General features: G+C 33.6%; 1 protein-coding gene across 8 annotated transcripts; it reads left to right on the top strand.

The window, feature by feature from the left end:
- Positions 1 to 582: 582 nt before the first annotated feature.
- On the top strand, positions 583 to 15876 carry LOC141380947 (uncharacterized). Of its 8 annotated transcripts, none has more exons than XM_073943018.1 (14): positions 583 to 1649; positions 3836 to 3914; positions 5111 to 5132; positions 6113 to 6176; positions 6268 to 6370; positions 7500 to 7528; positions 7608 to 7713; positions 8416 to 8440; positions 8553 to 8643; positions 10971 to 11068; positions 12831 to 12891; positions 12988 to 13057; positions 13139 to 13166; positions 13383 to 14520. In XM_073943018.1, the coding sequence occupies exons 2-14, from the start codon at positions 3837 to 3839 to the stop codon at positions 13397 to 13399; spliced, it is 792 nt and encodes a 263-aa protein (XP_073799119.1). In that variant the 5' UTR covers positions 583 to 1649; position 3836; the 3' UTR covers positions 13400 to 14520. The 8 variants fall into 8 exon arrangements, with proteins under 8 accessions (XP_073799119.1, XP_073799124.1, XP_073799117.1 ...); XM_073943023.1 differs by having other exon boundaries at positions 661 to 1649; positions 12858 to 12891; positions 13142 to 13166; positions 13383 to 14527; XM_073943016.1 differs by having other exon boundaries at positions 680 to 1649; positions 8416 to 8455; positions 13383 to 14521.
- The last annotated feature ends 493 nt before the right edge of the window (positions 15877 to 16369 follow it).

The raw sequence follows: 16369 nt of genomic DNA, 5'->3' as shown, positions 1-16369 counted from the left end.
CTATCTTATTAGCCAGCAAGCATAGACTATAAAATTTGCACATTATTTAGACATTTTTTTAATGCGTTAAATATTTCAATTTAATTAGGTGATTATTAACAACTACTCAGCAAGGATTTTATTGAACTAGCTTTACATAATGCTAGTCAATTAGCCTATAGTCTTTGCAAAATTTCTATTTTACATTTTTATATGAACTATTACCAAACATTTGGTTGTTTGATTCTCCCCCTAGTGTCGTAAGTAGATTAATGGCTGGACTTAACCAAAAAAAGATGCTTTTTTTTAGGTCAGGTGATGTAAATCCAACATCTACCAGCAGTGGCTCACTGGAGCAGCAGCCATTTTGGCTCTTTTTACTACACTTATTTGACATCACACCTGTCAAGTGAGGGAAATGCATAATCACCACAGCATACTTAAACATACCAAATTTCTGTGCTTGTATTCAGAATTGAAACGCTTCACAATCAGTTATAAAAACCAGAGCAAGCCAGTTACACCCTTTCTCATTTTAATTCCCAAACAAACTCATAGGACCTCCTCTCTTCACTTTCTCCGGCAATATCCTGTTAGAGGATTAGATTAACTCTCTTCTACGCTTCCTCCAATCAAATTCGAGGACTCGATGACGACATGGTAGAGGGTGCTGAAAGAGGCACTCTTCAGGAACTTACCTGAGATCAGTTTATAGTTTACCTGAAAACAGCTGCGGTTTGTGTCTATAAGGCATCAGCTTGCCCTTGATCAGTTGCGTCGGGCCTTCGCTGGTTCAGAGCTTATCCTGCCTTTATCCCATTATTGGATCTGCTGCCGTTTAGCTACTCAGACCTGGCATAGCCATAGCATTGGCTTCTGAAAGCAACAAGTTAGATGCAGTCAATCTCAAAAGTCAATGAATCAATGTAAACTGTCCTACATTTTGTAGGACCTGAATGCAGAGTTCAGGTGCTGTAAGTAGCAAGGCAGTTTAGGTTAATGAATTTAGCATGTAGCGTGAATTAGCGTTCTTTCTGCTGGTTCCTATAACTCTGATTAATTATATCAAACCCAAATCTTACCAGTTGTTATCAAAACTGTGTTTTCTGTATGATACAAATTCTATCTGAATCTTAGCTAAGGATTTAATCTCACTGCGGGGAACTGAAGATGTAGGCTATCCTGCAATGTGTTTAAATCCCATCTAACACCGCAGTTTAGTCAGCCCTCATACTGGAACTGAGATAATGAACTTTCTATATCATGTGTAGTTCACATGGATCTACTTCCTAACTATTATTAGCTGTATATGCTAATTCGAACTAATTCTCGAACCAGGCCAGTAAGCAAAGCAAGCTAATAAAAATGGAAAAAAGTACATTTTTTGTTAGAGTCAAAACTTTTATGCGTAAATCCTATAAAAACATCTAAACTGAAACTTTACCATTTCAGAATGTAACCATTTTTCTTGACATTAACTGTACCATTCATTGTATCTTGTTAACAGTTCCCATTGTTTTTAAGCATAATCTTCTGAGTGGTAGCACTGTCCTTCAAGATTTAATCCTGTTAGGCCAGTCCTGCCTCAATCCTAATCCTTACAGATTGCTGAAGTCCGCTCTGAATGGTGTCAATCCTCACGGAATGCCCAGCCACTGCTAAGCATTCAGGTAGGAAATTTGTTATTATAATATTTGTTTACCGAGTCAACAGTTTTGCAGCATTAGGATGATGGTTTAGCAGTAATTTAAATCCGACAAGTGTTTTAGGATATGACTTGTAGTGGTGTTGTATAGTAATTCTTTCAGCCCTAAACAAATTAAAATTTCTAAAGTTTCTGCGAGTGGACTTGATATACATAATCAAATACTTTACATTATGGCGATTTAGATGGAGAGGACACATAAAAATATACAGTTTTTCACCATTATTTGACAAAAATAATGTACAAAGGAACAACATTTGTGTCGAATAGTAAAGAATAATGATGTTATAAAATATTTGTCAATTTAGAACTGTTTAATAAAACAATATAGCTGAACCTTTTCAGAATCAGCTATATGTTACATAAGCTTAGCCTAGGCCATAAGCATGTGTTGAGTCCTTGCAAATATTTTAAAAATTTCAAGTTTTAATTGTATTACAAATATGTTGAAAATTCAAAACTATTTTTGTATGGTCACAAGGATTACACAAATCACATTAATTCTATTATATTTTTATTTGAGTCAAATGTTGAATAGTTTGTATTGGCAACTGACTGTTGTTTAACCTTCTTATAGTAAACCAACAGTCGTATATTAGGGGCATTCTACCAGAAACGTACATGATCTCTTCCTGAAATAAAAACGGAAATACAGTGAATAAAACGTATTTCATCCCAAAACTGGGACTGATGGAGGATTTCTGTGAGTTGTTCTGTAAAGGAATTTGGTTCTCAGAGTTTTGTTCTTTATTAAAAACACTTTACAAATGTACAAACCCTGTCATTGTCCTTGTCCTCAGCCCTATTGAACCTACAGCTTTAATAGTAATGCTAAATACTTTTTAGAAAAAAAATTGTTCAGAAATAGCAGTTTTAAGTTGTTTTTAATCAATTAATGTAAATGATAACATGAAATTCTAAATAAATTCTACAAATAAATACTACAAATATATATAATACAAATAAATTTACAATTGTGCCCATGCTTCTGTCAGTCCTGTCACATTTGCATTAAATTGAACATAAAATGCGTGCAATACACCTTTAAGGCTATGACTCGAAAGTGACATGAGTGAATTGTATGATTTTATGCTTGTTTATGTATGATTTTTGAGGACAACTAGCTTAAGTCAGGCCCTGTCACGTTTTTCATAAGTGTAAATGTACGTTTCCGGTAGAATGTCGTTTTAAATTTTTTGCTAATTCCATCTCATCTCGCTTTCAGTAAAAAGATACTTTACATTCGCGTTAGAATTTTCACTCTGCTTCTGTCAATTGTAAACCCCGCCTACTTTAAAATGATTGGCCACGTCAATCATTTTGACATTGACCCATTTAGAAAATTGAGGCAAGCAAGACACATTAAACATTTTTTGTTATTCCAACAACAGATGTCATTTTGTGCCATTTTAATTGATAACACAAACGTTAGCATCATGCTAACAACACCATGCTAACATTTTTTTCTTAAAACAAAAAATTATTTGGTTTTTTAAAAAAAATAACTGAACAGGAACCTAAAACTAGTGTTTTGTTGCAATGTTTGTTTTTGCTGGGCCTGGAGTGTTCATTTTGCTTTATAACACAAGATTGAATCCATTCACCACTTGCTAATCATTGCTAATCATAAATGGCTTTCATAACAGACCTTAAGAATCCTTCAAAACTTATTAGCACTAGTGTGACATTTGCCTCCAGACATTTCTGACAATTTTACAGCAAGCAGTCATGAGAACTAATCCTTAACCTATGTTCATTGTTCTCCAACATGCTTATCAAGCCCCTGTTTGCTTAAGGATGTGGCAAAAAATTACTTCATTCTATTTCTGAATCTCTTGTGGGGTTTCCCTGGAAACATGCCCTCAAATTTGGACAACTTCAACTTCATCGAGCTTTCCCAAAGATGAAATATTAGCAACAAGAGCTTTTAAATATTGTTGACTCAAGCAAATAAGACTAGCATTAGCACCGAGGCAGGGTCCATGGGTGTTAAGCTAAGCTTGACAAGGATGAAACATAATCAGTTGTAACTCATTTCAAGTTAAGACCTCCATTCTTACTCCATTTTTTATTTAAACAGTAGGATTTTATTCATCGTTATCAACACTGTATGTGTATTTAAGAGATATATATATCCTATTTTCCACTCAGGATGTTTAACTGGGTGGCGAAGGTTGTGCCACATGCTCCTAATACACAGGATGATCTGGGGGACGAGGCTATCACTGCGGTAAACCCACAAGTCCATTAACATGCACTCATAATACACACCTCAGTAATATTTGTGACTTTATTTAATGCAGTGAATAATCTGATTAATGCTAAATGTGTCCAAGGGTCATGCTGTTTATGTGGGTGATGCAAACATTCTGATCCCAATCCATCTTCACCATCATTCTCTGTAATCCTTTAATATTACGTTGCTACATTTTTGGAGCACTGTTAGCAGGTTCTAAAAAATAAAGCTACAGGTTTTTGTAGCATGGCACTAGTGTGTTTTAGCACATTAATACTAAACAAACCTCATCATGCTGTACCTGAATGTAATTTTTGTCTAAATTCAATATAATATGCTGATTGATACCAAATGTATCTCAGACTTGGTAAATAAACTGTAGCAAGCAAAATTCTATTGCTATCTTGCGGCATCTTATTCATAACTTTTTGATTTAGTGGCTAATTTGCTCAAAATTGTCTGATCTCATTCGTACAATTTAGTATGACTTGCTTATTCCCTAATGACGGTTGTGTTTAGGTGTGGGGTTTGGTGCCACTCCTTCTTTTAAAAACGTACGTTTTCACACAACTGAATTCGAACGAAAAACCCACTTAACTGACAAAACGTAAAATAGTTACTTTTCCTCGTGAGATTAGGCTGGATAATTCATGATATATTCAGCTATTGTGTTATAATGCTATATGTGGGTAATGCTACCACATTTCAAGGAGAAAGATGTTTCTTGCTAGCTTGTCTTGCCCTGTTGCTAAGGATGCCGTATTACCATTTTTTTTAAACACTTTTTAAACTTTTTTTATCTTGGCTAAGATATTCTGACATGTTGTTAGTACTGTATGTTTTTAGTACTACAACATTAGCATGTCCACATGATCCGCATAGTTAACATGATTTAGCAATAAATATTTCACTATCCACTTCAATACTACTATATTGTTTCAGAAAGTTAAAAACTCATTAAAACCTGCATATAATATGACCGTTTCTTAGCTTTCTCTTTTATAATGTTACAAAGTATTTTTATTAATGTATTTTGTGTTTAACTCTGATTAAACCAGTGTTTATTCTTTCATAAACCCATATAAGAAAAAGTCAATCGTAAAGAGCAAGAGTTATTAATGTTCACATAAACTGTCTTCTGATTTGTTAATTTTCTTAAACTGTGTCTCTTGTTTTTTTCTTTTATAAAGAATGGAAAAGCATCAAATCGAGGTACATTTACAACATCTTCTTTAGATATTATTGTAGCAAGATTATTTTACAATACTACTGTAGTTTTTACATTGTAGTTAGAATTAGTTTTTATCTTAATTTATGTACTGTATATTTAGATATACAGCTATGAGGTGTACATAACCTTACTAGGCATGTGCTTGAGTAAAATTATCATTTTCATACTCTATAAAAGTCTAATAATATATCATTTTCATTATAGTATATATATATATATATATATATATATATATATATATATATATATATATATATATATATATATATATATATATATATATATATATATATATATATATATATTTCAGTATATTATATTTCATTATTCAACCAAATATTGCTTTCTTATTATAATGTTTGTTGTGTTAAAGTTGTGTCCTGCAACATGGTTTCTTTTTTACTCATTTAAACCTAAAATTTGGAAGGAAATTACTGTAGTGGTTTGTAGAATAAAACACAAATCTTGATTTTTTTTATTTATTATTATTATTAATAGAAACAAAAAAAAGTTGATAAGTGTAGTCAAAGTCAAAGACAGCTTTATTGTCTATTCAACCACATGCACAGGACATATAGAGAATCAAAACTGTTACTCTCAGACCCTAGGAGCCTAACATATAATATTAATAAAAAAAAACAGAACTTTAAATTATAATAAATACAATTATGTCTAAAATGTAATCTAAAAATATAAGTACAAAAATAAAAATTTGTAAACAATACAATTACACTTAAGGGCACATGGCAAGGAGTGCAAACCAGAGTTGTGCAGATGTAAAACAGTATATAATGCAAAGAAATACAGTATAATGTACAACAGTATATAGTGCAAAAGGCTTGTAAACATAATGTTTATCTTTAGGATTATGGTTTAAGATAATAATAATTATCTTGTAATCTAGATTTTAACACATTATTACAATAAAAATACTAACCCATAATCTCTAATTGACATGCAGACAAGGTCAACTCATCCAGACCAGGCAGAGAGGATGACCAATCATCTCAAACCTCACAGGGCAGGTGAGTCTTAACCTGTGTCATCTATAAAATACACAAGCATAATCTGTGTATGTTTGAATCTGAATATCGCCAATATCTGTGTCTGTTTTAGTGTCCAGGCTGGAATGTTAAATTGGCTATCCAATGGTTTTGCGAGCGCACTCCCTCAGCCAGCAGGAAGCCCACTTCTCCCAAGAGCCAGCTCTGATGCTAAAGTACATGATTATACCTCTTTCATATTATTAAAGCAAAACAATGCAGGTGAACAGGGTAAAACAAAATTCACCTAACAGTCTCAACACAGTTGATTGATTGCATTAAAATTTATTGCATTAAAAAAGTTTTTTCAAATATTAAAATATGAAATTCATGCAATATTTATTTACTTACAAAAGTCAAAAAAAGACATTCTGTATTATTTAATCAACTACGCTCCTTTCATGCATCAGATTGAGAAAATACTGTTAGCAGCCATAAAATAAATCAAACATCTCCTTTTTTTTCTGTGCAAGTTATTCAGAAACAACAAACCAACAGAATACAGATATAAAAAAAATGTGAATTTTGTGCCAGTACTATACATGTTCTTATTAGATAGTTTCAATTAATTAAATTGTTAATATTTTCTAACATGTTGCTGCAATATTTAGAAAAGTTTTATGTTACTATCGTATTTTACCACATATTGGCACATCCTAACATGATTTAGCAAGCTGCTAGCTTGTTTTAATATATGACTATATTTTTTATTTAAAACATGCGCATTTAATGAACCAAAATGTTAATAAGTCCCGTTTTTTAATGTGTTTTTTATAAATCCCTATAAGAAACCATTAGTTACAGAAAATGAGAAATATTAATGTCAACATAATTTACAGATTATTTGATTCATTAAGATAATTTTAATATTAAATTATTTAATTAATAAATAATGTAATATTTACTTTAAAAGGCCTTATTATCACTCCATAATTGAGAAAATAATTTAAAAATCTCCCTTCTCTATATATTTTTAAACAAATTATGTATAAAGAAATCCATCCATAAAAACCAGCAAAATGCAGATATAAATGAAAATGTGAATTTTGATTTATGTTAATTTTTATGGCTCAGTACAGGGGAAATAATAATTGTTGAAACAAATTGAAATCTACAGGAAAAAGATGACTTTTAAAAGGGAATTTTAGATATTGTCTTTTACATTAGTCTAAAAAACACTTTAGGAAAAGCCAAAAATTTACCTAAAATTGGCAGATGAGTGCTGAGACTGTTCTTGTGTGCAATATCTTGGATTAATATGCTCTTTTTTTGAGTTTTTTAAAATTTCTTTCATTCATCTTTTAGGCGCTGCAGGATGAAGGATCTGGAGAAAAGTAAGCCAATAACATTACTCTTTCTTTTATCAAGCACACCAGAATCATTTCAGCCATTTGACTTGGATATGTTTGACAGGACTGGTGTTATTGGCTGGATCTCACAGGGAATTGGGAAGGTCGTCCCACAGCCGGATGAGAAATACATGCGGGAAGAGCCTCCAGATTCAGAAGAAGTCACAGAGGTTAACAAACAAAATGTGCAAGACTTGATTTTCAACAGGAATTATTTAACCGAGTGTTAAAAATAACTAAAACAGATAAACATCTTCTATCCAGTATATCGAATGTTAATTTAGAGAAATTAAAATATATATATATTTTATCTATTTAAATGGTTATAAATTAATAGATATCACACACACACACACACACACACACACACACACACACACACACACACACACACACACACAAATAAATATATATTATTAATATATTATTAAAATATATTATATATATATATATATATATATATATATATATATATATATATATATATATATATATATATATATATATATATATATATATATATAAATTATTTTATATACATTTCTTATTTCTGTCCTTTTTTAGGTTATATTTATTTCAGGTGAATATTTAATTTAAATCATTATTAACTTGATTCAATTATTATTATTCATTTGTAAACAACAACTGTTTAATTTATTTATTAATATAATATTATATATATATATATATATATATATATATATGTTTCAAACTATACATGTCACTATTAGATAGTTTCAATGAATTATAATTATAAATAACAATATTTTATCATACATATAAAAAAAATACAGATAAAACCAGATGGAAAATTTTCTGCACTTTCATTTGTCTTATGTTTTGTTTTTGTTGTGCTTTTCTGTTGACTTCAGGTTTATGATGCTAAGGACCTTCCAGGTGTGAATCAGTCAGGTTGCATTTTAAAATATAGCAAAATTATGAGCTGAACAATTGAGCTATTTAGCATTTTAACTTCATGGATGTACTGTGTATCTTTTTTTTACCCCAGACATGGAGCCCTTGCCACACATACCAGTAGTAGAACTGGTATCAGAAGATGAGGGGCCTGAGATGGAAATGTCTGCTCAGTTCCCTCCAAAGTGAGTGAAATTCTGTGAAAAGATCAGAAAAAACTAAATAGAGTTCATAGATATATACAATAGATGTCGCCTGGCCTATTGTTGTCTATTGGACGGAATGCGTCAATAGCGCCGCCATCTTGCTACAGGGTAGCGCTCCTTTGAAATGAATGCGGGACCAAGGTACAGTGGAGGACTGTGGCCATCCAAAGCCAGAGATATACACATATATCTATGATCGGGAGTTTCCCTGGATGTTAGTATGTAATTTTTTTTTTATAATTATGAAAATTATAATTTTACATCACTTTTCTACATTGATCGATCAGTGATCACACGGGCATTCCTGACAAAAAGCTAGTGTTTGTGTGTACAGAAATGTACTATTCACCCTCCCTGTTAAATTTGATCTATGTCCTGAAACACACCCCTCTCCTGCTTTAATTCTCATACTGATGGAGGGAGCGATTCGTTTGTGAATGAATCCCTCGAACGACTCTTTCAGTAATGTTAGCCGACAATAATACAAGTTTCTGGCAGCGCAGCATCTCGTTGTCATATTTCTTTTGCATTGTTCGCTGATTTAATTCAACAAAACTAGCATGAGCCGAGTGTTTAGTGTGAGTTGGTGCTGCTTTGCCTTATGGTGAATGCAGTAAGAGACTGTTATCATCAATAACGTTACCCGATTAGCACGAAAGTTCAGAACATACAAAAACAGAAAAAAAACTTAATATTACCTTTGAAATGTTCTGCCTTTGTGCTTCGTTTTCTTTGTTTGCTCGTTACTACACCCGTAGACAGCTCTAAAGTCCCGCATCTTCACGTAATAACACTGTCTTGACTAGTACGGTTAAATGACATTTGTCCTGGGAGCACTGTACCAATGTGGCGGCGCTATTGACGCATGCTCAGGGTCCCTATGCGATATCTAGTGTATATATCTATGTCTATGAATAGAGTTGTAGTCAGAATTATTAGCCCCCTGAATTATTAGCCACGCTGTTTATTTTTTTCCCCCAATTTCTGTTAAATGGAGAGCAGATTTTTTTAACACATTTCTAAACATAATAGTTTTACTAATTCATTTCTAATAACTGATTTATTTTATCTTTGCCATGATGACAGTAAATAATATTTGACTAGACATTTTCCAAGACACCTCTCTACAGCTTAAAGTGACATTTAAAGGCTTAACTAGGTTAATTATAGCTTAAAGGGGCTAATAATTTTGACCTTATAATGCGTTTAAAAAATTAAAAACTGCTTTTACTCTAGCCGAAATAAAACAAATAAGACTTTCTCCAGAAGAAAAATATTATCAGACATACTGTGAAAATTTTCTTGCTTTGTTAAACATCATTTGGGAAATATTTAAAAAAGTAAAAAAATTCAAAAGGAGGCTAATAACTCTGACTTTAACTGTACATCCACTCAGACTCTACTCCAAAGAAATTGGTCAAAGTAGACAAAAAAGATTGATTAAAACCATAGACTGATTAAAACAGCTGGAGTAAAAGGAAATGTGTCTCGTTTGTCTATTTGTGATCCAATTGACCAAAATGCCTTCTAAAGAAACACCTTATATTTGGAATTAGGACAATATAGGACAATAGGTAAGTCTCCTACAGTTAAACAGTTGAGTTTTAAAATGTATTGTCTATTCAGCCAATCTCCGGGTCTGGCAGGAGCACATTTAGCTTAGCTTAGCATAAATCATTGAATCAGATTTGACCATTAGCATCTCACTCAAAAAAATGTAAAAAAAACATTTTTGGTAATTTTTCTATTTAAAGATTGACTCTAATTCTGTATCTACTGATGGAAATGAAAAGTTGCCATTTTCTAAGCTGTTATGGCTAGGAGCTGTACTCTGTTCCAGCGTATTAATCGAGGGCCATGGCTTTTGTTGCTGATGGCTTTGTTGCTGATCTTGATAACAGCACTGTATTACATAATCATGCCTGCTGCACCCATGGTCCCTTCATTATTACGCCAGAATGAGAGAATAGTTCCTAGCCATATCACTCTAGAAAATAGCAACTTTTCATTTTCCACTGGTCTTATTACGCAGTGTATCTACAGAAGACTTGAGCTTTAATTGGAAAAATGATCAAAACTCTATTTGGAATTTTTTGAATGAGATGCTAATGGTCTAATCCGATTCAGTGATTTATGCTAAGCTAAGCTAAACATGCTCCCGCCAGACCCGGAAATTGGCTGAATGGATTCAGAACTCTAAGTCACTTGTAAAATGAATCTTTTTCCAAAAAAGTGGAGTGTTCCATTAATACCATGTGTAAACAGATTGATCTAAGTTGCATTATTTTTTTTCAATGTGTGAACAGGGTAATAAACTGGATAAAGAACGCTATACCACATCATGTGGCCAGACACCCAAACTCCAGCTCTTCTTCACAGCGGTCCTCACAGTGCTCAAACAAAGGTATTGTTTAAACCATACATTCTTAAAAATAACGGCTTTAGTCTTATATACAGGGGCACTTCTGGCTGGCATGGGCCCTCGGATAACCTTTCGGGGAGGGAAGGAGGTTATAGAAGTTGATGTTGATAATATCTTCCTAGCTTTCTCCCCAGCGGCACCTCTGCTTATATATATTAGATACATTTTTAAAAATTCAAAAGTGCTGCATTATATCAGTCATCTGGGATTGGTCTAAAGCTTATAGTATGTGTCAGAAACCAAACACACAATAGTAGTTCCTGAATTGTTGCTCTAGAAGCTTCCTCAGTGCCTTGATATGAATAGCAATGATATTTAATATTGATAATTGATCATTTCACCCTATCCGTTTAAGCAAGTCCTTACAGTGTTATTTTGTTGACCAAAATGTTTCATCACAATTTTTGTGAAGAACAAGTTTCTACTGGCGAAAACTAAATGATTTAAATAATAAAGTGATAATGCATTTTTTGGATGCAAACATGGCTATTGTTTGTGAATACAGAGTGAGCAATATATGCCACCATTATGCAAATTATTTTAAAACCTATGTAAGTTTATGAATGAAATAACACTGGAATGATGAGAATAACTGCACTTTGATCTTTGCAGACCGTTAACATTCACAAAGATCTTTATGACACACTATACACTTAAAAAGTGAATATTTTACTTAAAAACTGAATGTGACAAATTGACTTTACTTAAAGAGATAGTTTACGCAAAAATGAAAACTACCTCATCATTTATTCCAGTTTCTTTCTCCTGTTGAACACAAAACAAGATATTTTGAAACATGCTGGTTGCTGGAACCAATAGACTTCCATAGTACCTACAGAATACACAAGACATGACACTCGTATAGTTTTAAATGGGAAAAGTGTAACGCTCAATATGGCGAAGGAAGCCCTGCCTACTAGTACAGGAGCCAGTTATAGTTCACCGTAGACTGACGATTCTTTGGGGTAGCAGTTCGGACCAGACGTGTGCTTTTACGACGGTTTGGTGGTCAACAAACGCACTGGAATCTCAGCAAATACTTGCTTCACAGACCTAAGAAAAAGTACTTTTAAATGAACCAAGACATTTCTGGAGGAGATTCGCCATCAAGACCAAGTTGTGAATTACTTCTGAAGAGCAGCACGATCTGACGAAGCATTATCTAGCAGATGATAATATGTAGAATGGCCATAAATGAGGTTGGTGTTGTGATCTCGTTCCATTTGAGTGCGCAGCCTGAAAATATGTTGATTTTATTTGATTTGGATGTTAGAAATGAAACTTAGACGGTTGTTGTTTAACTTTATTGGTGATTCCAAATATGTAATGTAATCATAAGCTTGGCAAACAGTTTTGGAAAATTTCCCCATTAAGACCAAATGCAAACACACTGCCTGAGAGACGTTTCAAAGATGGCTGCAGAGTGAAAAGATTTGCCTTGAAGGAACTTTGATAGTACTAAAAAAATACAAAGTCAATGGATCTAAGCAACCAGCGTTTTTCAAAACATCTTCTTTTGTGTTCAACAGGAGAATTTCAAATAGCTTTTGAACAAGTGAAGGATGAGTAAATGATGACAGAATCTCATTTTATTGGTGAACTATCCCTTTAAGTACCCTGATAGCATCACTGTAAAAACCCAATTTGGAACCATTTTCATTGACAAAAGCTACATTTTAAAAGATAGTGACTGTCTAGCTTCATATTAATACAAACACAAAACCATATTTCTTAAATTCAACAGTTTATTCACCTCCTCCTGAATCAATAGCCAGCGTGACGGAGATGGATTCAATAACTCCCAGGTGAGCTCATGTCAGGTTTGATTCTTGTGCATTTGCACACAGACATATTGGCTGTAGATGTCCAAACAACATTTTTTTGCCCCATCTTGTTTGCAGTGTGGTGGGCAGGATTGTCCAAGGCCTGGGTCTCTCAATGCCGGTGCTAAAAGGCAAAGAAGGATGCTTGGTAAGTATTTTGAGATGATTGCCTCAGGTTTATAAGAGTTCTTTCCTCAAACTGACTCCATTTCTTTCCTTTATATGTAAGCAGGAAGACGGCAGGATTGTGCAAAATGGTGAGTAAGACATTCCACTTTCAACACTGTTTACTCAGTTACTCATAACAAACTCTTTAAAGACTCAAATGTGGTTTTGCTAGAAACCGAGAACACGTAAAGATCATTGCATGCGTAGCAACATGACCCACTCTGAGAGACACATCAAAATTTGCGTAGAAAGACTGGAGGGTGAGCCATTCTCATAACTCAGTCCATCTTCTCCTTCTGTTACAGGGGGGAGGACTCAGTGAACCCCTGTCAACAAAAGGAGTGAGAGAGAGAGAGAGCGCAAAACAACATTACACAAAGTCACAGTGGAGACAGTGAAAATCATTTGAAGGCGAATGGTGACTTTGTAGCTCTCTCGAATGACGAGGCAGCTATGAAAATCTACTCGGTGTAATGCTTGACCTTCTCTGTACTGTATAACTAAGTGAAATCATATATACTTTGAATAATTGATCTTTGCAAATAATGACTAGCTGGCATCTTTCAGATGGGTGTTTGTTGTTACTGCTGTGATCTTTATGAACTGACGTTCAGGTTGGCATGGATGTGCATGTCTTAAAATGTTTATGGGCCTCATGAGAGGTAATTATTGTTCATTTTACTGCGATTTTTCCTTAGTCGACTAAAATGTTTTAGAAAAAAATGTACACAAATGGAATGAGCAGAAAGAACCCATTATTTCCAAAAATATGTATTGCCTTGACTACTTCAGAACATATGGCTGCTTTAATGACATGTACACTCCTGTTCAAAGTTCTGGGGGTGTTAATATTTGATATAAAGTTTTGACCTTAATATTTTTAAATATTACAGTTTTCTATTTTAATTAATTTCACATGCTCACATTTTCACATGATCCTTCAGAAATAGTCCTAATGTGATGCTCAAGAAACATTTCTTCTTGTGATGTTTACTTGTTTATTTATTGTAGAAATCATTTTCAGTATTGTCTGTATAGAAAAATTTAAATAATTTGTTTGTTTTTTAATTTATTTCTTTATTGTGGAAGTCCTTTTTAGTAATAACATGAAAAATTGAAATAATCCAACTGAAAAAAAGAATTTCATACATAAAATAATTACATTTTAAACTTAATCCCTGAATGAAAGGACTAATACTTATAAATCAATCCATCAACAATAAAGAAATGTTAAAGAAATCAGACAGCAAACTTTTAAACAGTATTGTAAACTGCTCTTATTACCTGTAATCAATCTTTGTGTATTTAATGTATATTAATATTTAATATACTGTACTTAATGTAAAATATATATGAGATCACTGCATTGCACAAATAAAGAAACATATATTGTTGTACTTGTGTAAATGATTGAATTTCTTCAAATTAAATTCCTTGATGCTTAAAGAGCACATGCAGATCTTTCTTCTCGACCCCAATAGGTAAACATAATAAAATAAATCAAATCTCTTGTGATTTAATTTGAACACTAAATTAACCTTTATATGTTCTCATTTCTAATGCCTAATCACTCAAACGTCATTGTGTTCTGGTGTTTGAAATGTGCATTTTATAATAACTCATAATAATGTATTGTACTATTAGAATACACTCACCTGCTACTTTAGTACACCTTACTAGTAACAGGTTGGACCCCCTTTTGCCTTAAGAATTGCCTTAATCCTAGATTCAACAAGGTACTGGAAATGGAGATTTTGTCCATATGAGGCTGCTGCTGATTTGTCGGCTGCACATCCATGATACAAGTCTCCCATTCAACAACATCGCAAAGGTGCTCTATTGGACTGAGATCTGGTGACAGTAGAGGGCATTTGAGTACAGTGAACTCATTTACATGTTCAAGAAACCAGTCTGAGATGATTCATGCTTTATAACATGCCACATTATCCTGCTGGAAGTAGCCATCAGAAGATGAGTACACTGTGGTCATAAAGGGATGGACATGGTCAGCAACAACACTCAGGTAGTCTGTGGTGTTGGCACGATGCTCAATTGGTACTGATGGGCTTAAAGTGTGCCAAGAAAATATCCCCCACACCATTACCACCACTGCCAGCCTGAACTGTTGATACAAGGCAGGATGGATCCATGCTTTCATGGTGTTGATGTCAAATTCTGACCATACCATCCGAATATCGCAACAGAAATCGAGACTCATCAGACCAGGCAACGTTTTTCCAATCTTTTATTGTCCAATTTTGGTTAGCCTGTATGAATTGTATTCTCAGTTTCTCTGTTCTTAGCTGACAGGAGCGACACCCACTGTGATCTTCTGCTGCTGTAGCCCATCCACCTCAAGGTTGGACGTGTTGTGCGTTCAGAGGTGCTCTTCTGCATGCCTCAGTTGTAACCAGAGGAGATTTGAGTTACTGTTGCCTTTCTATCAGTTCGGACCAGTCTGGCCAATCTCCTCTGACTCCTGGCATCAGCAAGGCATTTGCGCTCACAGAACTGCTGCTTACTGAATATTTTCTCTTTTTCGGACCATTCTCTGTAAACCCTAGTGATGGTTGTGCGTGAAAATCCCAGTAGATCACCAGTTTCTGAAATACTCAGACCAGTCTATTTGGCACCAACAACCATGCCACATTCAAAGTCACTTAAATCAACTTTTTCCCCATTCTGATTCTCGATTTGAACTGCAGCAGATCATCTTAATCATACCTAAATGCATTGTGTTGCTGCCATGTGATTGGCTGATTAGAAATTTGTGTTAATAAAGTGTGCTGATGAGTGTATAATTATAATACTACAGTATATTTTTTGATAAATGTTAGGTGCTTTAGATTCAAAAGGATGCTGCTTTGATACTCTTTGACAACAATATATGGATAATTTTTGGTTAAAACTGGTAAATACCTGTTACATATCAAACAATATGTTACAAACAAACTAACAGAGACACACTATAAACACTTTTACATAAGTTCCTTACTTAATTGAGATCTTGTATAGTCAGCCCTGCAAATATGCTGTTTCATGAAACAAATAGTTTCTTACCGTACTAACGTTACACTGGAGACAAATAAGGAAACAGAACTAACTATAATCAGAGATTCTGTCTACACTGTAAAAATGCAGGGTTCCACACAATTCATTCAGGTCTTTCCAACACAAATTGATTAACTTAACAAATATAAGTGGATTGAACATAAAACATATAAGTTGCCCCCTCAAAAAATCTCAAGAATTGTGTTCTTTATCCCTTGGGTATTGTGTAACAGAAAAGCTT

The sequence above is a fragment of the Danio rerio genome, chromosome 25 (assembly GCF_049306965.1).
Source record: "Danio rerio strain Tuebingen ecotype United States chromosome 25, GRCz12tu, whole genome shotgun sequence".
In the NCBI taxonomy this organism is placed as follows: Eukaryota; Metazoa; Chordata; class Actinopteri; order Cypriniformes; family Danionidae; genus Danio; species Danio rerio.
The sequence above is the reverse complement of the archived record's forward strand: the minus strand, read 5'-3'. Positions and strand labels throughout refer to the sequence as shown.

Coding starts and splice junctions, on each gene's coding strand:
- LOC141380947 (XM_073943016.1), top strand. CDS start 3,837: ATGTTTAACTGGGTGGCGAAGGTTGTGCCACATGCTCCTAATACACAG. Junction 11,069..12,830: donor CTCACAGTGCTCAAACAAAG/GTATTGTTTAAA, acceptor TAAATTCAACAG/TTTATTCACCTCCTCCTGAA. Junction 13,058..13,138: donor AAGGCAAAGAAGGATGCTTG/GTAAGTATTTTG, acceptor TTTATATGTAAG/CAGGAAGACGGCAGGATTGT.